Below are 27,794 nucleotides of genomic sequence, written 5' to 3' on the forward strand. Positions count from 1 at the left end.
AGAGTTATATATATCAGCCCAATAAACTTGGGGATCATTTACTAGCCTTCTTTTCTATATATAAAAGGAAAGAATGCAAAGCATTTGGTCCTTTTTTAAAATATATATATAGTATATATCTAAATACACTTTCTTGGTTGTCAACATATTTAAATCAAAAAAATTTATCTAGCTATCATAGCTTACAGTTTCCTCTGGTTTCTTCCAGTAACATAAAAGTTAGTTAAGTATTGTGCTTCCACAAACACTTTTTCAAAGACTTTTAACATTGATTTAGGTTCTATATGTCCTATTATGCTTATCAAATTGTCAAATTTTATTTAATGTAAATGGTAGAACGTTCTTCATGAAATAATTGAAAATTAAAATCATACTGACCGTATATGTCCATGCATGCAAATGCTGCAAATTAACTTTATATTAATTCACCCCAATTCTGTCTTAAAAGTTCTTGCCATATCATATACAATCATGTTGTCTGTCTCCAAAATCCCATTAAGCATTTCTGCAACTGCAGAAGCAGTATAGGAAATTAAGCAATAATAATTTTTCCTAATAAAAATGATTTAATTGTCTTCTTGATTTTGTATGATAAAAGATCTATTAGAAATTACAATGTGTAAAAGGTAATGGTACATAATTTATGTACTGGATGTACATCTTTTCTATTTTCTTATTTCAGACAGTTAAATTTGAAAATGTATCACAAAATGAGAAATACTATGTTTTCACCTGTGAAGTTCCATGCAATCGACTATTCTTATGAGGTATGCTATCAAAGTTCTAAATGTCTTGGAATTTCAAAAATATAATCGGAATAGAAGTAGAAGAGAAAGCAAGTAATTAAGTTATTTCTCATTATGTTAATAGTAATTTTAATAAAATTAATAATTTCATTAATAGAAATAATTGTATTAGTCTGATTTTTTTGTGTTTGGTAATGTATTGTATGCAAAGAACTATTTATGTGATCATATAAAATTATATCGTTTTAAGAAATCTGGCAGGGTATTGAAAGAGTATGTTTTTCTAACGTCTGTGTATCTTACTTAAGAATACACTTCGATGGAGACATTTTTTATATATATCCTTTTTCTGGGGGAAACATATTGAGAGTGGGGAAGTATTAAATTTATTTTATTTTGCTCTAATGTATAGAGAAACTAGCCAGCATAACCCTATCCAAATAAAAAAATGTACATATGCTAAATCATCCTATTTAATATTATAATGAGAGCTATAGTCTTAAATATACCCAACTAAAAAGCAAGCCCACTAAACATAGTTAGCCTTATTTTAAAATTAACATATAAAAGTTACGAAATACCCCAGTGTGACTTAAATTTTAGCTTTACTGATCTATGAAAATTAGGACCTAGGTGTGAATTTCTGCATTAAAATTGATTTAAATGGAATTTGGAAAGGCTTTACTCAGGATCATGTGATCTATTTTCCTTCTGCAGAAACTGGCAAAAGAGAGAATTACCTTTCAGTTGTTATCAATTCATGTCCCTTTTAGTTTATATCAAGATATACATTACTATCATGATGGAAAATTGGCTGATAATAAATATAGAAGACCCTGGACAAGAGGTATGTAATATCTAATTTTCACTTTTTATATGTTTTAAATGTAATAGCTTTGCTGCAAGAGAAAGTCAGTATATTATCAACTTGTGGAAGAAATAACACTTTTCTCAATAGGCTATAACAGCCCATAACTCTCACATAATTGAAATAATTGTTCAGGATACAATATAGCTATTCTAATTTATATAAAGATCTAGATGGTAGCCACTCTGCTATTTTTTAAAAGAGCCATCCACTACGCCTTTGGTGGAGGAGAATGAGCCCCCTTGCTTTGTTTTCATCTGATCTGTCCTTGCTATCTTGCCCTCTTTTATCTTGATTTTTTCCCCTTTTATTAGTTTTATAGGTATTGTAATTTCTTTTCATTGCTGTGATGTTGTGATAACTGACTGAGCTAACTTTAAGATATGATATTCTGTCTCCAACCATTCTACTTATTTCACAGGATATCCGCTATTTTGTTCTAATGTATAGAGTCACCAGACAATAGATACTATTTGTCTATTATGTCTTCTAGTATCATCCATCCATTATTGAGCCAATGTCCTCATTATTGTTATTTTGGCCCTACCAATGGCTCTAGAAGATTTTGCAAATCACTAGTGGGGTTTCGGCCTTAATTTTTAAAAAAAAAAATTGTTTACAGTCTGTATTCCATAAGCAAAGGCAAAGCCCAGAGTTGTAAACACAGAGCTTGTACTAGTTTTATGCATAAATTATGTACTACAAATTGATTCTTGAATATGGAATTAGTAAGAGACATTGGCTAAGACTCTAAACTATGTTGTTACAGTAGAACAAAACATTGTGCAGATTAAAACATCAGAGATAGCATCTATGCCGGGAACAAGAAAAACAAGATACATAGGAAGATGGCTGCAAATTTATATTTATTTAATACACTATCACTTGCTACTTCTTATATAGTGATTAGCTTAGCTGTCCTAATTTTACAGATGGGTAGACTAAGGGATTCAGGTTGCCAATGAATACACTGCTGTTTTTATTTTTTTCTCTCTCTAATTTTTTTTTGGTTGTCCTTACTTGCTTTCCCTGAACTTCTGTAGAATTTGAACCATTCAGCAATTTTAATGAAATACTGTTTTCAGACATGCATTTTGATATGCATTCAGAATGGCTCATTATAGTAATTTTGTGGGAAAAGCAAACAACACCATTCTATAACTATCAATCCTTCATTTTTTAACAATCTCTTTAGTGGGACAAGCAGTTTTATATACTCTGCTTTTATTAATTTAAGAATTGTATTGCGTTGACTACTGTATTGATACTCATTGTCCTTCCTACCTGTTCATTTGCAACTGCACAAAATGTGCAGATTTAAAAAAAAATAAGTTATATCTCCAGAATTTCAGAATATTATAATATCTTGATTTTGAGATTTGCTCCACACCAGAAAAATGATATTTTTACAATGTGTAGAATCTCTGTAAATACTGTGAACATTACTCAAATCAGCTATACCACCTATTTCTCTACCTCGAGAATTCCTTAGACTATCTTCATTATAATGTTTATTTCATTATAATGAAATAATGAAATCATTATTTCATTTTAAGATTCCTCCTTGAAAGATAAATAAAGAAATAAATAGTTACTTGTTATTTTTTTCTGACTGTTTTCTTTTTTGGCTCTAGCTTCAGCTGATTCCACTGTGATGAATATTTCAGTAGCTGATATTTGGAAAAAATGTCTCTTCACTGAAGATTTCTTAGAAAAGTGAGTCTTTTAAGTTGGAAGCGACAATGTTGCGTCCCAAAATTAGGGATTTTCCGAATGAAGGTGCCAGCAGCCTGATAATGGGACAAAGATTATTTCAGGTTAGATAAATGCTGTTTCAAGGCAGCAAATACTAATTCAGAAACAGCACAATATTGCTGCCTTGTGTTTGAGGCAGAAATTCATGCTCCTGTTGGAGAAGATCCTTCACTTGTCCTAACTTTTGGTATCTGGTGGTAGGGTCAGCTGGCGTAGTTTTAGAAAGTCTAATTGCAGCATTACTACCATGCCAAAATTAAGGATTGGGAATGTAACAAAACTTGTTGCCTTGATAAATGGGAGGATTTTTAGTGTATTAACCTTCTCTTCTACTTATTAAACTACCTTATGTGCTAGTTCTATAGCAGTGGTGGAATCTGGACTGAAGGGAAAGGAGGAGTGAAAAGACTGATTCGCCTTGAATTGTTGATGGGGAAAAGCAGCAGGAAGCAATCCTCCCTAAATCTTGAAATGCTTATTTAGCAGTTTCTGTAGTGGTGCATTATTAGTCTGGTGAGATTCCTGTCAGTAGGCAAGTAGCAATGAACATATTCTGATCAATTCCTTGTGTCATCCTAGTTCCCTGTGCCTAACAGTAGCCTTCTTCAAAGGAAGCAATTCAAACATTGTCAGAAATCTGCCAATATTTTGTTTGAGTTTTTAATGATTTAAAATTGTTTGTAGGTGACAATAATTATGGTACTGCTTCTCATTTTAGAACATAGAATAATAGGATTAGAAGGGACCTATGCTATTCTAGACAAATTGTGTCCAGTCTCTTCTTGAAAAATCTCCAATAATGGAGCACTCACAACTTCCATTCCACTTATTAATTACTCTTACTGTCAGAAAATTTCTTCTTCTAGGTTGGATCTCTCTTTAATTATCTTCGACTCATCATTTCTTGTCTTGCATTCTGATAGACAACGTTGTGCTTGTTTATAAACTTTTGTAAATATAACAATAGCACTTAGACTTAATATCATTTATTACAGTCAATGCTTTCCACATATCACAGTCTCTACTATTACCTTTTCTAAAATTCCTTGTGTCTATAAATCTTACTTCAATTCATATTTTAATTCTAAGTGTATACAACATATTCCTCTTTCATTTCTTTCTCCAATAGCACTTAGACTTATATACGGCTTCATAGTGCTTTACAGCCCTCTCTAAGCGGTTTACAAAGTCAGCATATTGCCCCCAACAATCTGGCTCCTCATTTTACCGACCTCGGAAGGATGGAAGGCTGAGTCAACTTTGAGCCTGGTGAGATTTGATCTGCCAAACTGCTGGTAGCCAGTGATCAGCAGAAGTAGCCTGCAGTACTGCACTCTAACATATTTGTATAAGAGATAACATACATCTCTAATCCAATTATTTCAAAAAGAATTTTCAGAGTTTTCAAACTCTGTTCTAAGAAAATGTGACTTTCTCAAACACTTCTTAATGGAATTCCTAAATTCTTTATCTTAATCTATAATCTGCTAGGCATAATAGCATTGGATGAATTCTTTGTATAGTAGATTTCCATTTTAAGTGGAACCCCCATTTTGACTTTTTTTAACACTTAATTGTCAGAAGAGTTTAAATAGGGTTTTACTTCCCAGAGAAAGTAGCACAAAATAGTATAATATACATTTAAAACTTAGCGAATTGTGCTTGTGATAGCACGTATACTGTACAAAAGAAGAAAGAACAGGTCTCCTTTATGCTGCATTTAAACACATGCTCATTCATCTCATTTTACAGACACAGTTGCTAAGGAAAGGAGAGGCTTTAATATCACCCCTTCAGGTAAAGATTGCTGAAAGCTTCCAGACAATGGTGCTTCTGACCATTGGAGGAAATGTCACCTTTTTGTTATCCCACCAAATCCTCACACCAGGACTCACCAAATCCTGGTTTGTAGTTGTGACCTATCTTTGTGCCAGGGCCATTTATACTTGGATGTGGAAACAAATGCTTCTTTAGAAATCCCAATTTATCACTACTTTGCACTTCAAGCAGCAGTCTATATTCCCATTTGAAAAGACTCCTGCCTTCTCCCACCCCATCCTATCCCATCCTACCTCCTAACTGTTTAGCTCCATTTATAGCAATATGGTTGCATGCTCCAGGAAAGGTAGCTAAATACAGAATTGGTGTATGCCATGGCCTAGAGCCATTAGGAGTCAGGCAATATATAAATGGTATTAATACATTAATAAATTATGTATATAAATGTTATATTTATTACAGAGTCACATCATTTTCTATTATCCCAGAATTCAGGACATATAATAATGCTTTTAATTTATAGAAACACAGTTTATCTTCAATGTTAAGAAGATATCTTATGGTAAAAGTAGTTTAAATTGGCAATGGTTGACTTCCATATGTTGGACATGCTCATTTAGGCAGAGGTTGATATCCCTCTTCAAGGGTGCTTTAATTTAGACTCATATCCTGAGGGAGAGATTGGATGGTATGATTTAAATGATATTTTCCATATTTATGACATTGAGGACATTTCCCAAAGCAGTTTAAAGCAGGCCTGCTCTTGTTTTCACTCCTGCCAGTATTGTTATCTTCAGAACATACTGAGAATACAAAGAGCCAAATAGGGCCATTGCACATGTTCATCTTATAGTCAGTCACTCCTTCATGCATATGAGATCTCTCAGCCCCCCTTGCTCTCTACCTGGGTGTTCCAAGTAGATGTGCCTAGAGCAGAAGTGTCAAACTCGCATCGTCACAGCAGTGTCACATGACTTATCGTGATTTTTTTTTCCTCTTCGCTAAACTGGGCGTGGGCGTGGCTAGCCCAAGACGCATCTGGCCCATGGGCTGTGAGTTTGACAGCCCTGGCCTAGAGCATACAAGATAGACAATGTAGATCAACAGTCAGAAAATTATTAGGAACACACTAATTGGAAAATTAGGGAAATAATTAGGAAATAACTTTCATCCAAACACTAAAGCAGGTCAGGTTTTGATGGAATACACAAAATCTAATTAATTCACAATGATAGCAAAATTGTATTTATTAATATGTACAGTTGCTCTCTCACACACTCATATGTTCATACCTACTTACCCACCTGTTTCTAAACTAGTAGGGTGTGTCAAATTTTTCAACTTTCAATTTCCAAACATTAGGGGTGCTCAAAAGTTGTGACATGTCTTGGGGATTGTAAAAATAATTTTACAATTACTTTAATATAATTTGGATGTGCTTGGTAAGTAACTACATAAATATCATACCTTTTTTTAACACTTTGTTAAACTTTTTGTTAACATTTTGTAGACTGCTAGACATTAACTAGACAGACAGAAGCCACCAAGTCTTGATCCAGGATAACTGCAAGAGTGGGTGGGCTTCAGGATCTTTTTATCACCCCAACCCTTGTTTTAGTCTTTCACAAGGGTTTAGTAGTTGCACTTGGCTTGTTGCTTCACAAATCTGGTAGCTTTCAGTGGGATTAAGAGGTGCTTTCAGTATGCTCAGCATACAGTGTCTTTTTCCATCTTCTGGTGACATTTCTCCTTTAATCCTTATCTACTTCTCATCTACTTCCCAAAGGGATCTTTTTGATAAGACTCCTGGCTTTTGCATTCATGCCTGCTCCATTTTTATATTATGGTGTCTGAACTGCCAGTCTGGAGAAACAATAAAATACTACTACTTTTCATAACTACAGTACATTTTAATATATATTTTGCAGAATTCTGAAAACTGTATCCTTGATAGGATACTTCACTTCATGAAGGTATATTTCTGCCTTATTTAGAGATATAGGTGCATCACTTCATTTTAATGAAATGTCAGAGTGGACCCAATCTACCTTGATTAATAAATCCATCCTGCTATCAGCAGCTGCTATGCACTGAAAGAAACTACTGTGACTAAACAAAGCAAAACAGCACAGTTAAATTATTCTATGGGTTAGAATCGAGGTACCTTCAGTTTAATAGCCAATGATGCAAGAGAATCTATGAAAATCTGCATAGCAAATTTCTTAGCAAGGTTTTCCAGAAGTGGTTTGCCATTGCCTCCTTCCTAGAGATGAGAGAAACTGGTTGGCACAAGGTCACCCAGCTGGGCTTTCTCTCTAAGATAAAACTAAAACTAACAGTCTCTAGGTTTCTAGCCTGATGTCCTGACCACTATATCAAACTGGCTCTCAGAAGTAGAATGAAAATGTTTGTTTACCAATTATTAAAAGCCTGCCGAGAATTGTAAACGTCAAATGATACTACGTCAGCTCTGTACTTATATTCTTTTCCTAATTTCTTTCACCTGTATGGTTACAGGTTACAGCATTGACTGGTGGGAGGGGGGAAGGATTTCAATAAAGCGCATTCTTTATAGGTTACAAAACCTAGAACTCTTGTCTGGGTTCTTCCATAACAATTTTATTGTTCTTCAACTGGAATAATCAAAATTCCCTTAAGCCCAGTTATTTCTCATAAAAGGAAAAATATTAAAAACCAAACAGCCTAATATTTTCCACCATTCTTATTTTGTACTTATCAAAAGAAAAAAAAATAGACAGATACCTGGACAATTTGAGTTAAACATTTGACCTGCCAAAAATAAATTGGTTGAAATGCTGAACACAACCAAAGATGTGGGACCACAGAGACTGGAACTACTTTTGAACTGGTACAAAGTCTATATGAGTTTGATTCTATCTTTACTAGGATGGACTAGATGTCATTATTATGAAGTTGCTTCGTAAGTAACTAACACAGCACATTGCAAATCTATCAGAAATAAGTAACCAGTACAGATCATTAATATATTTCATGAACTAAAATATTTTAACTTTTCAGGAAGCCTGTTTCAAATATTGCCTTCCATACCCCTAATGAGGATGTTGAAATTATTCCAAGTTCAAATCCTTCTTCTCAAATCAGTACACAAGATTATATGCTTATGAAACTTGACAAGGGAGAACTGACTGATAGACATCTCTTGCAGGTGGATTATGTTCCAGTTACACTTAAACAAGAAGGTAAATTTCATTCCATATTTCATATAGCCAAGACTTCTAAATACAAAATTCTATGTGCCTTATTAATTGTCTTCCTACATATAGCAGAATGGTTTAAAACATTTTCCCAAAAAAGGTATGTGTTTATATATGTTTAATTTTGTTTTATTACACTCTGAAAGCTGTGATAAACTTTCTTCTCCCTTTGAAGTAAAATTAGAGTCGCATTCTACTCTTCTCTTTAGAGGACACTATTATTTTGTGACTATTGTGATTATTGTTCTTGGTTGGAAATCATAATGAGAGCCTGCTGAGGCTCTCACTAATATAATTAATTAAACCTAAACTCAAGATACCCTCTTAAAACGTGTGGATTTGGATGTGGGGAGACACATTGTAATTGCTTCAAAAGCTTAAACTTAAATGTAACATTGCTGACCCACTCTGCTTCGACCATGTTGGCTTGAAGACGCTCTTTTTAATCAGTCTCAAAAGAGATGCCAATGTGGTGCAGACTTCCTTTCATCCTCAGCCAAGATTAGATACTTTTTTCTGAGCCAAAACTGAAGAAGGATTTTCCAACCTCTCCAGACAGAAACTTTATACAATGCATGATGATTGATTGTAACAGAAATGTTGACACAGCAAAGGTTGGGCTTATCCAAACTTCCATTAGTTACTTTTGGATGGTGTAGACACTCCCCTTTTCCAGTCATTTTCAGGAGGTAATAGATGGAAGGCAAGCTGGAGGGTGAAAGGAGAAGTAACTTATTCTCCTCTTCCATATTCTTCTCGCAGCATATCAACAGTCATATGTCAGCAGGCAGCATGGGGATTGAGAGTTTGCTGAAGCTGCTTCAGCCAGCACTTCTTTTTAATGCATTGTGCTGGCAGATGATGTGGGATCGCAGTTCTGACAATAGCAGGAGTCCTCTCACTTCTGCCGCTACCCTTTACCCATGCAATATTCTGGAAGGTCCTCAGGAGATTCTGAGGAAAGAGTATGACTAAAGTAATCTTAACTCTCAGTACCCCCATATTGTAGCATATTGAATGGGATACCAGCAATCATGTGGATTAGGAATTTCCCACTAAAAAAGGAAGGAACCTCCCTTTATTAGTTTTCCACCTTGCCTCGTGGAGGTGGGGTTCTAGAGGCTAAAACTGAAATTTGGGATGGGTAAAGGTTTCCCAATACAGTAAAGAAAATCAGAAACTCTCTACATACCTTACAGATCAAGTTCTGACAGCTGGCTAAACCTATCACTCTAAACTCTTGCCTCAGCTTCGGTCCATATTTGGGAGAGCAGTGTATATTTTCCCTGCCAACAGGGACATGCACCAATTGCTACACTTGAACTTGGTTGATGCTAAACTGTTCAGACCGTACTACTCATTGCCTTCATTAACAAGAAAGAATAAAGGCCGACTCGTTCATGCTGGTATACTATGTACTGTCTCACAGATTGGAGGATAGTGTGTTAAATCTACTGTCTGAGGGATTCATTTGTTTTAATAGGAATATGACTTCTGCCTAGTCTTAGCACAATAATACCACTGCCCAGGTGTTAAGGAAAAGAAATAGTTTTGAACGATAATTTGATAATAATTTAATCTTTTTAAAACTAAAGGAAAATGGACATGTGACTGACAAGAAAGAAAAGGGAAAATAAATGTCTCATTCAAGATGTTCCACTAGACCAGGGGTGGGCAAATGTGACTCTTTTACAACCTGTGGAGTTCAACTCCCAGAATTCCTGAGCCAGCTTGGCTGTCTCAGGAATTCTGGGAGTTGAAGTTCACAGGTTGTAAAAGAGCCACATTTGCCCACCCCTGCACTAGACTAAAGATGTTTTTTTCCTTAGAAAAGATCTTTTTTTTACTTAGAGCAACAAATCATCATACAACATTGCAAACATCTGTGAAGCTTCTCTCCAAAATCTGTTTGCCATGCTGTACTAAGCACTCCTGTCTGAGAAAAACAAATGTAAAACCTCCTTGGACTCACAGAATTAGTATCATAATTAATATCAAAAGGCCACCCCAACGATGCCCTTGAAGTGATGTCTCAGTGCCTGGAGGCTGTGCGGATCTGGATGGGGAGGAACAGGCTCAGGCTTAACCCTTCCAAGACTGAGTGGCTGTGGTTCCCGGCATCCCGATATAGTCAGCTGACTCCATCGCTGACTATTGGGGGCGAGTCTTTGGCCCCCTCGGAGAGGGCACGCAATCTGGGAGTCCTCCTGGATACGCAGCTGTCCTTGGAGGAACATCTGACAGCTGTAGCCAGGGGGACCTTTTGTCAGGTTCGCCTGATTCGCCAGTTGCGACCCTTTCTTGATCGGGATTCCATGTGCACAGTCACTCATGCCCTCGTCACCTCTCGCCTGGACTACTGCAACGCTCTCTACATGGGGCTCCCCTTGAAGAGCACCCGGAGGCTCCAACTGGTCCAGAATGCGACTGCGTGGGTAATTATGGGAGCTGCATGGCGCTCCCACATAACACCGCTCCTGCACGAGCTGCACTGGCTCCCAGTGGTCTTCCGAGTGCGCTTCAAGGTGTTGGTTACCACCTTTAAAGTGCTCCATGGCATAGGACCTAGTTATCTTCGAGACCGCCTGTTGCTACCGACAACCTCCCACCGACCCGTGCACTCCCACAGAGAGGGCCTCCTCGGGGTGCCATCAGCCAAACAATGCACACTGGTGACCCCCAGGGGGAGGGCCTTCTCTGTGGGGGCACCTACCCTATGGAACCAGCTGCCCCCAGAGATAAGGAGAATCCAAGACCTCGTGCCTTCCACCGTGCCCTTAAAACTTTCTTTTTTCAGCAAGCCGGGCTGGCTTAACATATTTTTAAATATTTTTAATTGGTTTATCATTTTAAACTGGGGCCAAATTAATATATATTCTTTTAATTGTTTTTAATGTTTGTATTGTATGTTTTTATCTGGCTGTACATCGCCCTGAGTCCCTCGGGAGAAGGTGCGGTATATAAATTCGAAATAAAATAAAACAATAAATAAAAAAATAATTCTTTTAAACAAAGGAAATGAGGAACAGGAATATTTAATATCTGCCATGCAGTGTGTTCATAAATATTAATTAACTATTCTTGAAAGTAAATACATTTTGATTGTAATTTTGTATTTCTGAAAAGATAGTAATTTTTAGCTCCAGGAATTAAGTTATGCAATGTGTCCAAAATACATAAAAATGCAGCCAATATAAATAGTTCACACATACAAACATACATATCTATGGTAAAAACGAGAAGAAAAAGGATGCAGAAATCTTTAACTTAGATTTATATGGTATTTTTCAATATGCAAAATGATTGATAAAGATGTCACCTTGATATTTTTCATTATTATATTATTAAGGTTTATATATTGAAGAAGAACTTGTTTTCACTAATAATTTGACACAGTCTGGTAAATGTCTACCTTCTCTGCAAACACTCCTGAGTCGACTAAATGTTTTCCAAGTGCAAGATCCCCTTTTAAATTTTAAAGGTGACAGTTTCATGGAAGAGGACATATTGAGGTACTGCACTACTAAATGAGATGCAATAAGGGATATACATGATTATTATCTTAATTTCTGTTTTTGATTTTATTTCTACACATTTTGATGATTACTTAGGATGAAGTAACCATCACTTCAATAAATGTTTGTGACTTTTATTAATTATAGTAGCTTTAGTTAATTAACTATAGTTTTACATACTGGCTATGCTAACAAGGAACAATAAACTAAAATTATGGGGAATTATTGTAAATATGCTACATGACACAGCTAGACTGTTACCATTTTTTTATATTCATTCTATTTAATGGCTCAAGAATGCAAATATTCAGTGGCTCAAGAATGCAACAGTGCTTATGTGTGACTCTTGAAGAAGCCATTTTCAGCCAAAGCTTCAATATCTGTCTTTTTTGGAAGAAAAAGCCCAGAATCCCAAGATTGGGGGGAAATTATTAACAAAATATTTATTTTTGTCTTATCCACAGTTACTAACATGAGGAGCCAAAGAGAAAAGAACAAACTGAATGCACTCATTAGTTAGTTGTTGCTTTCATTTAAGCCCTAATTTGATGCTCACCCAACAACATTAGTAGCAATGCTGACTGGGGATGATGGGAAATGCTGTTTGACATATCTAAAAGTACCAAGTAATGACAAACTGCTATATACAAATGACCCATTCATCCCTAAGAGGCTTATTTTCAAGTTGTGATTTGAGTGGAATGTGCTAACTTGAATGGATGAATAGGTAGATTCAGATTCAAACTGTAACTAATTATCAGTGAATTTCTAGTTTACTATATGAAGCAAAATTACAGTGTGCCTGTAGGAAAGGGGAAATACTGGATTTTAAAAATTTAATGAGATGAACTAGCTTCTGGGTTGTTCACAAACAGACAAGTGTTCCTGGGATATAATTTAAAAGTTCTTTAAATGTATGGAACATTTATTTAATGAAATTCATGTTGCTTTAACAATTAAGACATATTTCAACATTCCTATGGCTTAGAGCCGTGATGGCGAACCTATGGCCCACGTGCCACAGGTGGCACATGGAGCCATATCGGTGGGCACGTGAGCTCAGCTCTGGGCACACATGCACACACTGGCCAGCTGATTTTCGGGCCTTCCGGGCCCACTGGAAGTTGGCAAGCAGGCCATTTCCGGCCTCCAGAGAGCCTCCAGGGAGGTGGAGAAGGTCATTTTCACCCTCCCCAGGCTCCTAGAACGGCTCTGGAGCCTGGGGAGGGCGAAAAAACGGGCCTACCAGGCCCACCATGCTATAGCATGGCAAAAGCGGGTGGAGTGCGGGGGGGTCATGCACACATGCACAGGGTGCATTGAATTATGGGTGTGGGCACACACACGCGCGACCTCGCTGCACTCCCCCCGCTTTTGGCACGTGATGGCAAAAAAGTTAGCCATCACTGGCTTAGAGCAAAGTTTCCACTAAATGTTTTATACTACATTATACATTATAAAGTATTACCACCTTCATCTTTCACCTTTGGGTGTTAATATATGAGAAATGTTTTCTAAATAATTAAAATGAAATCATATTCTAACCCCTTTTGAGGAAGATAGGTGGCTATATAAAGTTGATAAAAATATTCAATAACATTATGTTGATATTTACAGTATTTTTCTGTAACATGCCTTTACTTGTATATATTTGAGACTGCATATATTTAATACAATATATTAAATATATATCTGATTAACCTAGATTGTTTTCTTATCCTGTTTCTGCTGAATCTAAAAGTAGCTTCAAAATACCTCTGCTATATATTACTGGTTTGTGTTAGTTAAATATCTATGATGCCTAATAATGAATGTTAGAATGTTAACATAGCGTATCTTGCATTTTTGGAAGTAAATACTTCTGGAAACTTTTCTTTCCTCATTCCTCGTGTTTTGCTTACTTCTTATGAAAAACACTTATTGTATTTCTCCTGAAAAGAAATATTTAATGAATTATGAATTTTGGAAAATTCCTCCTTCTCCCAAACCAGCAGCCTTAAGCATAGTTGGATGGAGTATATATTATTAATCATGATTTTCCAACCTGGAAGTAGTTAAAAACTCATTCTCCAGATTAGAACAGATTATAGTGTAACATGCTTAACTTGTTTTACAAGTGGAAAACATGCCTCTGTATTACTATATTACTGTATTACTATATTATATGCCTAGTATAAAGTGTTATGCTTGTGCTTTCATTTTAAAAGGGAGTGCTTTACTTTCAAAATGAGTGTGACACCTCAAGAAAAAGGGATGGAATCAAGTGAAGATTTCTGCAAAGTTTGTTTAAAGGATGAAGAGGTATAAGAATGATTCAATAAATTGTGCAGAGCATATCAAATCACTGTGCAGTTCTATTATAAATTAATTTTTTCACAGAAATGTAAAAGAAAATAGTGACAGACTGACAACAGAAAACAACATTCTCACAAAGTGTTCTTTAATCAAGTTAAAAAGGTATTGGATTACAGACATCTCAAAAAATGGATATTTTTATTTAGAACCAGGTTATTTCAAGTTTGTTAAGGTGGGACTTTTAAATTCTTATACTAACAAAATATGGTCAACCTGGGAAATAGCTATCTATTTTCCTGATATGGAGTCATGTGCAAATGTTCTGAATTATTAGTGTTTAATGAACTGTTATCAATAGTTTCCAAAGCTATTGTTCTTCTGTCTTCAGTGGAATATTCCTACTTCAGTAAAGCTCTCAGTATAGTTCATAAAGAGTTTTCTAAAAGTCAGCAAGTTTTAATGGTAACATGTTTTTTTGGAAGGGAAGCATACAGCTGGTGAAAATACTATTTAAATAATTTATTGTTTTCTTAAATAAGAAAATATTTTTATTTAGTTCAGAACATTTAACCTACTTAAATCCTAGGTGATTTACATGATATATTAATAACTTTAAAAATTAATAAATCAATCCCATCATTAAAAATATGTTTTAAAAATATCCCTGCACCACAGACAATTTCAGGTTCTAAAAGCAAATTGGGAAAAGGCATATGAGGCCTGAGTGAAAAATTCTTAATTGACAATTGATGAGTGCACTGATGTCATATCAATATACATCTCAGTTGTGCCTGGAGGTAAACATTGGCCATTTGAGTAAATTATGGGGCTTTGGATAGAAAGAGAAAGATCTGGCCTTTTAAAACAGTTTTCTTGTGTCTTCCACAATGAAGTATTTCCAGTGACGGGATTCAAATAATTTAACAACTGGTTCTCTGCCCTAATTATTTCTTCCAACAACCAGTTCACCAAACTGCTGAGAAAGTTAACAACCGGTTCTCCCGAAGTGGTGCGAACTGGCTGAATCCCACCACTGAGTATTTCTATAAGCTACTATGAGTTGTTAAGAAAGTAGATAGAATACAAAAAAATTGTATCTACAAGCTATTGTGACAGATACTGTTGTCTTTCTTTCTAGATTCCTTTATTTCTTGTTAAGTTTCAATTCTGTGACGCAACAAACTCAAAGGTGGATATGGAGATTCCCACATGTTTAGCCCTTAAATCTTTATTACAAGTAACTCCAGAAATTTTAGAAGATGAAAATGAATATCTCAGAATAACTAATGAAAGTAAGAATATAAAGCGTTATATTTTGGGACCAATTCTCCTATTTCACATTGCCCATTATCATTTTATTTCTGTTCCTTTTATTAATGCAGTTAAACATTAAGCATATTTTCTAGGAAAAGGACATTACAGTATTGAGTTTTGTGTTAACATCTTTTCCAGAATTTAACATGACAATTATACCGGAGATGATAAAGAGTTCAGAACATTACTCTACTCAAGAAGTTTATTCTAGTCAGAACAAAGATCTATCCGAATTCAACAATCCAAGTAGGTACATTTGCACTAGAGTTACTGGACATCTGGCAAAAGAAGGGCATATTCCCTTTTTTGTCCTTGTGTTCTTCATCCAGAAGGCATAGCCTTAAAGTCAATTGGCTTCTTGATTACCTCTTCCTGAGCAGCTATTCTCTGAAGAAGCTATTCTGAAGTTATTAGAATCACATTTCTAATAACTGCTCCTGCAATCACAAGTTAACAATCTTCACTCTGTGACCTTAGTTACTTAGTGCCTTCTGTCTACTTACATTGCTGCCTGAAATTGACAGCACCTTAATTCAGGGCTGTCAAACTTGCGGCCCACAGGCCAGATGTGTCACACACTGGCCACACCCACACCCATTTAGTAAAGGGGAAAAAAGTTGTGATACGTCACGTGACGCTGCCCTGTGATGATGCAAGTTAGACACCCCTGCCTTAATCAGTTACATGTTGAAGGCTTTTGCCTCCTAATCTAGCACATTCCTGCAATTGAAAATTGATATTTCTAATGCTGGAAAGAAAGATTTTATACATATGTACTAAGTTTTTTTTTTTTTTTGCAGTTTTTCACTGCAATTTTTGTCACTGATGCCCAAAAAGTTAAACAATGTGTCCTCCTTCCCCTCCCTTATCCTCTTTTCCTATTATCTATGTCCTCTTTTGCCTGTTCAGAAACTTGGTAACTGTTATCTGAACTAGAATTCAGATACTTTGGATAATATTAAATTTCAGAAAGATCTTTTGATTTTATTTCATTAACAAGTCCTAATTGTCTGTAGGATTTTGATCAAAAATTGAGTGCATTACAAGATTATCAGATTAAGTACAGTACGAGCTTTACTTTGGAGGAAGTAGTTTACTAGATTGTAAAAGAGATAGGGAAATCCTGTGGTTTTATTACTATCATTAAAATCTCGTTAAACTGTAAATTACTTCCATGTGTTTTTCAGATTATTGTATTCTTAATATTGAGAAATACTGAAACCATTGTATCTTAAAGTCTTTTTTCTTTTTCTGAAATTGCCAGTAAGTTACAATGGAGAACTTGAGGTGCCATTAACCCCTCCATGTAGGAAAGAAAATATGTGCATGAATTCATTGTATGTCCACTTAAAACCAGAACCTGTTTCTCCCATTAATAAAAGGTAAGGGCGTTTTTGTCTTTACTGTGTTTTATGAGCTCATTGAGGAGGGGAATTAGATCTTTCAATCAGTGGTGGGATTCAAAAATTTTACTACCGGTTCTGTGGGTGTGGCTTGATGGGTGTGGCATGGCTTGTGGGCATGGTTTGGTGGGCGTGGCAGGGGAAGGATACTGTAAAATCTCCATTCCCACCCCACTCCAGGAGAAGGATACTACAAAATCTCTATTCCCTCCCGATCAGCTGGGACTCCGGAGACAGAGAATAGGTGGGGGCGGAGACAGTCAGAGGTGCTATTTACCGGTTCTCCAAACTATTCAAAATTTCTACTACCAGTTCTCCAGAAGTGGTCAAAACCTGTTGAATACCACCTCTGCCTTCAATGCTGCTTCCCCGATTGGGTTTTTCTTTTAGTCCTCCTAAGGGGAGGATGATTTAATTGTAATTTGATGTGTGTATGTTAAATGTGCTTTTGTATTTATATTTTTATGGTAATTTTTTCAAGTTAGATGCTGGATTATTTTTAAATTATATTGAATTTATTTATTAAGATTATATGCCACCTTTTGTTCCGAAACCCCAAGGCAATATATGTCATGCTCCATCCTCCTGTTTTTCCCTATGCTCACAGCACGGTGACATAAATTGGGCTGAGAGAGTGTAGATGACCCAAAATCACTCAGTGAGCTTCTGCAGCTGAAGCTAGAGCAGAACTCTAGGTGTCAGTCTAACACTTTAACCACTATACCATACAAGCTCTTTATAAAGATTACAAGGTTTTTTTAAAAAAAAAAAAATTAGGAAATTAAATATATTAATTTGAGAAATATATAAAGCTCCTATTAAAAATTCACCTGAAACAGTTCTGATTGATTTATTAAATGTTACTAGAGTTCAGCAACCTCTGAAGAAATACACAGTCTCTTTTGTTTTTTAAACACAAATATGTGCTGATAATTTCTTTAAGAAGTGACCATGACTGGTCTGGAGAAACAAAATATTTTCAACAGGAATATACAGCTTATTCTGCCTAAGGGATCAACTGCTGATTATGTAATTGAATAGTGAACTGCATTTTGGTTTAGTGGGTCAAAAAGATAGCAGCTTAGTTTTTCTCACACATATAATTTTCCACCCTATGCATTCCGGCAAAATAACCAAATATTTCTAGTATGCAAATAGATTCTTTGCTTTCAACTATGTTAATTAATTATTAGAGATATTTAAGCTGCATAAGGGAAATAAAAGTTTCTGTGTGGTGTAAAACAATAGTTCTTCCTAGTTATATTTGCTAAAAATGAAAAATTGGTGTAGAAAAGAGACAGCAGTATTTGTTAACACAGAATATCTATCTGTGTGTTGTTCTATCTGAAAACAGGATACAAAATCTAATGTTTTTCCTGTTCTTTTTTCCCTTAGTGATTTCATTACAGAATCTACTTCAAATTATTTGGAAGGGCTTATGTGGCAGTCAGAGAAATACCAGAATGCTATGTCTTCACTTTTCCTAATAGGTAATTAAGTACAAATTTTGAATTTAGATTTAGTAAAGGTTCACATACTTTCCCCACACACACACACATAAATATGTGTCTTTGGATTACTTTCCTCAATAAATAAATGAACAAGTATAATGTTTTTGACTCATTTGTTTAACTGGGTCTTTTCATCTAGTCTTAGCATTTTTGTGGAGAACTGATAATATTTTAGGTCACATTTATGCAGAAATATTGAAAGTTCAAAAGGGTTCATAAAATTTTAAGAGCTATTGTTGACAATACTGAACTAGATTGACTAATACGAGTATGAAACAAATTTCTGTTTTCCTAAATAAGCTTATTAGATACCGTATTTTCCGGCGTATAAGACGACTGGGCGTATAAGACGACCCCCGACTTTTCCTGTTAAAATATAGGGTTTGGGCTATACTCGCCATATAAGACTGCCCCTCTTCCAATGCACACCAAATAAAAATTAAAAAACATCAACTGGCTCAACACAATGTAAAAGCAGCTGTGCTAGACCCAAAATGGCCCCTGCAACAAGCAGGAACCTCACACAGCCACAAAAAGCCCAAAAAAATCAATTTTCACACTTTACACACACAAAATTCCACATACAGCTTTGTGAGATTTTGTGTATTTGTGTAGTTAGAGTGAAACACTACAGAAACACACCACATCTCAGAAAGCTGCACAAATATTATTTTATTTTTATTTTTATATGAAAACTAAATTTAAAACTTCCTAAACTTTAAATGGCTAGGTCTAAAAAAGAACAACTAAAAAAAAACCCAATTAACTTTTTTTTTAAAGCTCCCAAAGGGGAAAAAAACTTACCCAATAGAACAGGGGTCTCCAACCTTGGCAACTTTAAGACTTGTAGACTTCAACTCCCAGAATTCCTCAGCCAGCTTTGTTTTGCTGGCTGAGGAATTCTGGGAGTTGAAGTCCACAACTCCTGCCTGCATGATTGCAGGCAGGGAGTGGCTTGCTGATGGAATGGATTCAGGCAAGCGAAGCAAGGCAAGCGTTGCGATTACCAGCTAAGATAAGCAAGCTGGAGGGGGAAAACTTTTTTCTTTTTACAGGGCTCTGGGCTCTGGCGATCCCAGCTGCGTTGCCTGATTGGCAGGCAACTCAGCTGGGATCGTCAGAGCTTGCAGAGCCACGTAAAAGAAAAAAAGTTTTTTCCTTTAACATGGCTCTGGCATCCCAGCTGAGTTGCCTGATTAGCAGGCAAAGCTGGGATCGTCAGAGCTTCGATCGCCAGAGCCATTTAAGGCTCGTTAGAGTCTTTTGGGCTGGTCTGCCTGGTTACAGGAGAACGACACCCGGCGTATAAGACGACCCCCGACTTTTGAGAAGATTTTCATGTGTTAAAAAGTCGTCTTATACGCCGGAAAATACGGTAATACTTTAGATAAGTATAACAAGCTGAAAATCTTGTCTGTTAAATATGCCTTTCTTTCTATTAAAATGTATTTTAATGAGAAAGTTGTTTATGTAATCAATGTAGTCAATAGAGCTGCGCCTACTTAGAAAATTATTTACAAGATATTGCATGCCTTAGAATATCCAAGAAAATGAGAACCGTATATCTTTAAAGCATCCACATTTTTTTCCACACTTTTTCATGATTTCAAAGCAGACAAAGCTCATATAAGATTACTCCTTTAATGCGTCAATTCCTTAAAGCAGCCTATTTTCAAGATTACAAGGAGTCCCCAAAACAGACTGCTTTAAAGCAATGTTGCATTTGTGTACATGTGCTCCTGCACATTCCAAAAGATTTCTTTCAAATAATTTTCAAAGTATATTCAATTGCCTTACTGATATTTAAGTAAGACTTGCTTCTTGAAGCTATAGACTTACATTTGCATCTTGCAATGTACCCATGACTGATCGCATTCAAATTTACTTTTGAGTAATATGGTTGTGACTTGTCAAAAGGAAGGGTTTGTATTCATACTTTTCAGTCCCACAAGGCTAACCAGCAGGATGTGCAATATTTGACAACTAAATATGCATACATAGACATGTATGATCACTTAACTGGAATGTAGAGATGAAAATAAACTGGTCTGTATCATTTTTTTTACAGTACCTCAGAATTCTGTTGCTGTATGTCAAAAGTTTTCAGTTATAGAACTGAAGACAAAGTTGTCCATACATGAAAATTCCATGACTACCGGAAGCTTGGAAGAAGACGAGTGGATTAATTTAAGAGAAAACCTGACCGTGCCATGTGTTTTAGAAGCACTGAGCGTAAATGTAAATGATGAAGGAAGACTTGCTAATACAGATGTTGAAGATTATTCCAAAGTTACTAATTTCCAGTTAGATGGTAAGTATTTTAAACTTTATTTCAGTGTTTTTTAAATGAAAATGAGATATTTCATTTCCACTTGAATTTGTCTAAAAAATATTAGAAGATGTAGAATTAGCATGCTAGCTTCCAGCATTCTATTAATGCTATGGCACTCTGGGAAAGATAGTACAAGTACAAGTACAACACTAATGACATCATTATAGAAAATGTTGGCACTGGAAATATGCTGCTTGAGGCAATATTGTGCCTGCTCTACTGTCCTGGGAACTCTAGCTAACTATACTTATGACAGAAACCAGTCTGTCAGGATCATGCCTATTTTTTAACTACTACTCCTTTCTTTTAATTGAATAAGTCTTATCCTTTTCATTTTCATTCTTTGGTTTCTTGTGATAACTTGAAACTGAACTGGATAGATATTTAAACTCAATTTGAGAAGTTTATGTCTACAGACTGTCAAATGTATTTACCACGCATGCTTGGAACAAGTTTTTCTACTCTCATTTCCAGTATAGTGTATTTTTGCATGGGCAGATAGTACAATTTTGTGTTTTTCGTAATAATTTCTATTATTTTTTTTTAAGTATAAATTTAAGTATAAAAATTAAAGAAGATAGAAGAAGTGAGAAAAAGAAAGAAAACGAACTATGATTTCCACCCTTCTTTCCATTGAGTAATTGCCATCTTCATTTTTCCCCTTCATCATTAACACTTTTTAATCTCCAAATCAATACATCATTAATTGAGTCTTTCAATAAAAAGTCCATATAAGGTTTCCAGTCTTTTAAATAAGTCTTTATTCTTTTTCCCAGACCACAGATAGTACTGTTTTCTGGAACACAAATTATTAGGGTGGTAAAGGGATTGATGGTCCTTTTTTCATTTTATTTTTGATTATGTATTAAATCATTGATTCACCTTATACTGTAAATCACAACACAATCAAATATCTCAAGGTAACATATAGCGTGCAGCCCTGGTTTTATTCTGTGTATTTCCAACAGAGACTTTAATCTGAAGATCAAGGAGAAAGCTAATGTTCAGTTATTGTTCTTCTGTAAAGGCATTGGTAAATACAGATCCATCCAAGATTGTAAATGGTGATAACATGATTGTGGGGCATTTGGTAACCAGTCATAAGTGCAAAAGGATTGCCAAGCATCCAGATCGCAATCACATGATTGCAAGATGGTGGTAGTGCAACATTTTGTTATGGTCAGAAGTGCTTTACAGGCCAGAAGCACCTTTCTGAGGCCATCCATAATTTCAAATGATTGTTAACTGAGGACCACTTGTACCAAAGTCTGTTGGGAATGGAGATGAATTCCCTTCATTCTTATTTTGCTGACAAAGACTTTTGCCACTTAAAAAGAGTATCTGTTATCAGATTAATGAGATGTAATCCAATAACACAGTTTTTGATGGTATGGAAACATAGAATTTCCTATTTCTAATCCCCCATAGTTACAATATTCATAGACATAAAAGGAGATATTGTATCAAGCCTTAATAACACCATCCAAATTTGTTGGGCTACAAATAGGGTACTGATTGGGAATGGACATAGCCCAATGCATCTGGTGGGAATCAGGTTGGTGAAAGCTACTGTGATAACATAAATAAATCCTTTGAAAAGCTATATTACAGAAAGCTTGTGGTTTTACTAAAATATTTTAAATTGTTGACCTTTTAGAAAGCCCTTAAAATATGGTTCTGTCAATTAGCTTGAGGATCCCATGATACAATGGAGCCTGCTAGATGACTGATTGATAGTTAATGTAATTCTCTCTTTGTATGTTTTACTACCATTCTGCTTTTTTTTACTTTTTTACTTTAAATTGCTTGTTCTAATGGTTTTATATGTATTTTGTCTGTATTTTGTGTGTATTTTGATTGTTTATTATTATCTACACCATCCAGAGTCACCATATGAGATGGGCAGCTATACAAATATGATTAAATAATAAAATTATGTTTTCTTAATTACACATTGCTTTGCAGGTAGAACTCATTTAGTGACTACCTTGTTTAGCAACAATTTGCAGTTACGACAATTATGAAAAAGTAAATTTACAACCAATGCTTGCATTTACAAGCTTCACAGGTTTGTAAGGCAAAGGAAAACTGAAGTAAGGCCACAAACACTGCCTTGGTTTCATTTGCAAACCGCTTCAGTTAACCACCAAATTGCTGCTCCCAATTGTCAAGGAAGTCCTTGCTCCTGTGCAAGGACTTCCTGTATATCCTAATTTCAATGGATGTGAGTGATTGTTTGGGTTGATTGTGATATCCCATAATAATTCATAATATGTTTTTGACTGAGCTGTGTTCAATTGAAAAATACTGTAAATACATAGATAGACAATGGAGAAATATTTGTTTTCTTTTCAGAATGGCTTGATGACAAGAGTTCCTTCTGTGATTGCAACGTGAAGAATTTTAGTATCCCTCATTGTATTGGGACCAAGGATTCTTGTTCTCCTAAAAAAAATGAGACTTTTTCTTCACTATCTCTGACACCTACTTCACCACAGTATAGTATCTCTATAGCAGACAACAATGTATCTACTGAAAATTATATCAAACAAACCAAATTACAAAATGAAATTGAAAAGCCAGTGCAGATTGAAAATCATGAAGTAGGAAAAAACAATCAAATAGTCAGTTGCAAGAAAGTCTCTATCTCAGCAAATAGTAGATTAAGAAATAAAAAGTCAGTTCTACCTGAACAGCCTAGAAAATGCAAAGATGACTTTGATCTTTTGAGTAATTTTATCATGCTGAGATCTAAACAGGTGATCAGTCAAAGAAAAGAAGGAAATGATATGGATATTCAAGAAGAAGGTAGTTTAATTGCCTTTCTTTAGATTTTAAGTCTTCTTTGTAGGTTGTTGGTAAGCACAGCATAATTTAGCATCAAATGTTCTTTTCTGATAAAACATTACAACTATTAAGAAACACCCATGTAAACCATCGAGATCAGAAAGGATCAGATAGGAATGTGGGAATATTTAAAGTACATGGTAAATTTACCTAATAAAATAATCCCTTATTATAGGGAACATTTTGATCTATGTGGGAAAAAGAAAATTAAATATTTGCAATAGTGCATTCTCTAGTATTTGAACAAACAGTAAATCATAAGAGCGTTTAATTATTAGAGTATATTGTAAGTGATTTATGCACACACACACATTTTACTCTGTGTACCCATATTGGGAAGCTACACGCAGTTCCCATCAAATAGTCAGTTATCTACAGCACTAAGCAAAAAGTAGGAGGCAAATTACAATATGAACAACTGGCCGTTATGCAGTCAAGTGCTTTCTGGGTTGAGCTATAATATTACAGTGGTTCTAATTTTTACTTTAAAATCAACATAGTTTAAATGTACAGTGAAATGAACCTTGGTTTAAATAATGTTGTAAAAGAATAAGAATAAGAATAATTTTATTTCTATACCGCCCTTCTCCCGAAGAACTCAGGGCGGTGTACAGCCTATTAAAAGCACGACAAACATCAATTAAAATAATTTAAAATTATTAAATAATTCGGCTCAATTTAAAACCCCAGCCTATTGTACTTGCTGATAGAAGCACACCGGGAGAGATCAATCAAAATGTGCTGACACAATGAAGGCATACAGATATAATTTGTATATGCTGTAGCTAAAGGATGCCAGATTAGATTGACGTGTGTATGTGTATGTGTGAATCAATAGCTCCCTATACTACTACCACAAAAATTTGGATAATGTAGTGCTTCCTGTTACCTCCCTTCCACTCCCTTTGGATTTTTCCACTGTTGATTCTTCTCCTATTTTCAGAATGGAAAGCAATTGGAATAAATCAGGCTCATTATATTTAATTAGATCATACATACCTTATTGCCCCTAATGGTTAGCAAATTCTGCTCTCAGAAGCATCCAGTCCCATTTTATTAAATAATTGTGCTAGTTAATGTGTGATTCAATTGGGGTGCAAGTTAACTAAAAATATCTGGATATATTTAATTAAAAATAATTTCTACTGGATGAATAATGAATTTGTTGTATAGAACCAGCATAGATGATAAAAATGATGAATGTCATTGATACAACAATTACCATTGAAATATTAAACTATTTATGTTCACATACATCAGACCCTCTAAGCTTAGACTTTAATTAAGTTTCATGAGTAATTTAAATATTTATTTACTAATGAGGAGCATTGGTTACTGTGTTATATTTTCATTGTTTATGAATATATGTTTTCAGCTGTACATAGTACAAAATTGTAGGAACTGATAAATCCTGTAGTAGAGTACTACATCTTTTCTTAGTCTTATGTTACCATCTAGTGATCTCACACTAAAACTGCAACTGTATGTTACATTCTGTAGATACTTTAGAATTTCTCTGTAGGAAACTTCCCTATGATTTCTTTTATAGAAAGCAAGAAGCACAATAGCAACCTACAGCCACTCATATGTGCCACACAGATATTATAGCTTTTCAGATCTCCCATTAGATAAGAAGCTGTCATTTTGGGTGCAGGTTGCATTCAGTTTCCAAATCTTGGGTCACTTCTACTTCTTCCTCCCCAAAACTACTATTGATCTGTGATTTTTACAGTTAGAAAATGGGAATATTGCTAAATACAAATTATATCATAAGGAAATAAACATGAGAAATATTAACAGTATTTAATTAGCTACAGCTGAAAACTATAGTACTGTCCTGATCTCATTCATGAATCCATTTATTTTTTGAATAAACATGCCACTCAGGGTGGGTCTTGATCCAAAAAAAGGTATCATTCAGTAAGAAATTAAGATTGCTTTAACTTATTTTATAAACCTGTTTTTGTATTCCCTAAGTATTTGATGCTGAGGACGAACAACTTTCAAATGAAAGCCACAAAAGTCCTGGGGTTCCTGGCATGACAATTCCTATGGAAAACCAATCAAAAGACAATCATACATTAGCTTTCCTCAAAATTAAAACATCAGGTACTAAATATTTTAAAGCACCATTTTAAAGTTTCTTTTAAAACAGGAGCACTGGATTTCAAATTCCTTTGTAATGATTTCAAAACTTCCCCAGTTAAAGAATAACAATTATATGTATGTAGAATTCTGTTCAGAAAAGATGGTCAGATGAATGCACATTTATGAGGGAACTGATTATACCAAAGAAGAAGAAACAGAAAACATCATAATCCCCACAGGAGGCCACCTATTGAAAATGGAGTGCAACACCAAAATAGCCAATTGGATTGGTACACATTGTATTATAATGACAAGTGCTGTTTTATATGTAGAGAAGCACATTTTAAAAGTACTATATTTTTAAAATGATGTTTTCACCTCTATCTGCTATCTAAGAATTGACTCTTGATGGCCACTAATTCCTATGGATCTTTATTTTTAAACAGGTTAAGAGTTGTTAAGCTTTCAAACACAGAACTGCCCTCTATGTGCCATTAAAATAGAGGAAAATGACTTGTAAAATAGGATACATGGCATATTAGCTCTCCTATGCAGAGAAAGAGAGAAAGTCTCTATCTTTCTATGCATTGATCTGAATTCTAAAAAAATAGTTTTGTAGTATCCGTTGGCTCCTCTTCAAGCATATGTTTTCCTGAAATTGCACCACACTAGCACAAGCTTCTGCAAAGCGTTGCTGACAGGTTTTATGTGACTGTCCAAAAGCCTGCCAAATCATCTTTTCCCATTCAAATCTGGATTACTGCTAGCCTAATACATGGAACTAATATGTCTGTGGTTGGGAAATAAAGAAGTCAGAAAGGAAAATAAAGCAAAAGTAAATATCCCGTTGTACATTTGTTCTAAAGAAAACATGATTTTTTTCAAAACATGTATCACAATGCTCTTTAGTTTTAATGTGGTTATCAGCAAACTTCAGTTTCTAAATCATCAGTCATAAAACAGTGATTTATTTCAATTTTGTTTTTCAGGACTTTAAAAGCTTTTTGTTAAATCTTTGCTTTGTTTTAACCAGAGTGTCAGTCTCAGGCATATCATATCCTAGAAGCTGCAGCGGCTCCAGTTTTGAAAGAACTTATAAAGCTTGACATGCAGAATTGGAGGTTTGCCACACTTAATTCTGATAACAGCAGATTTTTTTTAAAACAACAAGAGAAAGTGATCAGTGACACATTGAAACAAGGTGGGACTGCTGCATTTTTTCTAAAACTATATATAGTTTATATTCTATATAGTAGAAAGGTACAATTCCATTTTTATTCATTTCTTTTTCCCTAATACCACCTTGAATAAAAATCTTTTAACAAGATATTGGGGATTGAATCAGGAATCTTCTTCATAATAATCCATGCTTTGATTGATTGATTGATTTTATATAGCCAGCCTGTCAAAAAGAATTCAGAGTGGCATATAATTAAACTGGTTTTTCTCAACCATGACAACTCTAAGATAGGTTGACTTCAACTCCTAGAATTCCCCAGCCAGCATGATTAGCTGGGGAATTCTGGGAGTTGAAGTCCACATGTCTTAAAGTTGGCCAAAATTGAGAAACACTGAATATAAAGCGTGTAATACATTCTGCTAAATCTAATCAGCAATCAAAATAATGACATTGGACAGGGACACAAGTTATCCTAAACAATACAGATCATTAAAAAAACAAGCAGAGTCGGGGTCATCTGGACTTCAAGAGTAGGGGAGGGGGAGACAATGATATTCTATAGGACAGGTGCAGCAACAAGGAAGGTATCTCTTCTGCAACCCATGAAATAACACTGTTTAAGAGACAGAAGTGGGATTAAAACTTCTGCATAAATTGCAGATAGCCCCACAAATGAGCAGGCCCTTTGCCAAGAATGATTTTAGATATTATAATCAGCATCCTGAATTATACCTAGAAGCCTCTGGCACCCAGTGTAGCTCATTGTATTACATTGCCATGCTGAGATGTGTCAGTCACTACCTAATGCATCTACTTTACAAGATGGATCTGAACAAAGACAGGATAGAACTGCACCAGGACACTCTGCGCCACAGCTGCCTCCTGTTTTTCAACCAAACATTTTGTTCAAAAAATGGTGTAAAAG

At 35.2% G+C, this 27,794-nt stretch overlaps 1 protein-coding gene across 1 annotated transcript in view; it reads left to right on the plus strand.

The window, feature by feature from the left end:
* Nucleotides 1-698: 698 nt before the first annotated feature.
* Nucleotides 699-27,794, plus strand: part of SHOC1 (shortage in chiasmata 1) — a 49,153-nt gene continuing 22,057 nt past the window's right edge. Inside the window, exons 1-14 of the mRNA XM_070935497.1 lie at nucleotides 699-767; nucleotides 1,464-1,593; nucleotides 3,249-3,330; nucleotides 8,188-8,369; nucleotides 11,734-11,896; nucleotides 14,107-14,200; nucleotides 15,333-15,486; nucleotides 15,647-15,754; nucleotides 16,773-16,890; nucleotides 18,307-18,401; nucleotides 20,491-20,733; nucleotides 23,110-23,562; nucleotides 25,579-25,710; nucleotides 26,723-26,890. Coding sequence (XP_070791598.1) covers nucleotides 699-767; nucleotides 1,464-1,593; nucleotides 3,249-3,330; nucleotides 8,188-8,369; nucleotides 11,734-11,896; nucleotides 14,107-14,200; nucleotides 15,333-15,486; nucleotides 15,647-15,754; nucleotides 16,773-16,890; nucleotides 18,307-18,401; nucleotides 20,491-20,733; nucleotides 23,110-23,562; nucleotides 25,579-25,710; nucleotides 26,723-26,890 — 2,191 coding nt within the window. The remainder of the gene's footprint in view (nucleotides 768-1,463; nucleotides 1,594-3,248; nucleotides 3,331-8,187; nucleotides 8,370-11,733; nucleotides 11,897-14,106; nucleotides 14,201-15,332; nucleotides 15,487-15,646; nucleotides 15,755-16,772; nucleotides 16,891-18,306; nucleotides 18,402-20,490; nucleotides 20,734-23,109; nucleotides 23,563-25,578; nucleotides 25,711-26,722; nucleotides 26,891-27,794) is intronic.

Source organism: Pituophis catenifer, unplaced genomic scaffold (assembly GCF_029215685.1).
Source record: "Pituophis catenifer annectens isolate HBS135680 unplaced genomic scaffold, rPitCat1.0.hap2 SCAF_2, whole genome shotgun sequence".
Lineage (NCBI taxonomy): Eukaryota > Metazoa > Chordata > Lepidosauria > Squamata > Colubridae > Pituophis > Pituophis catenifer.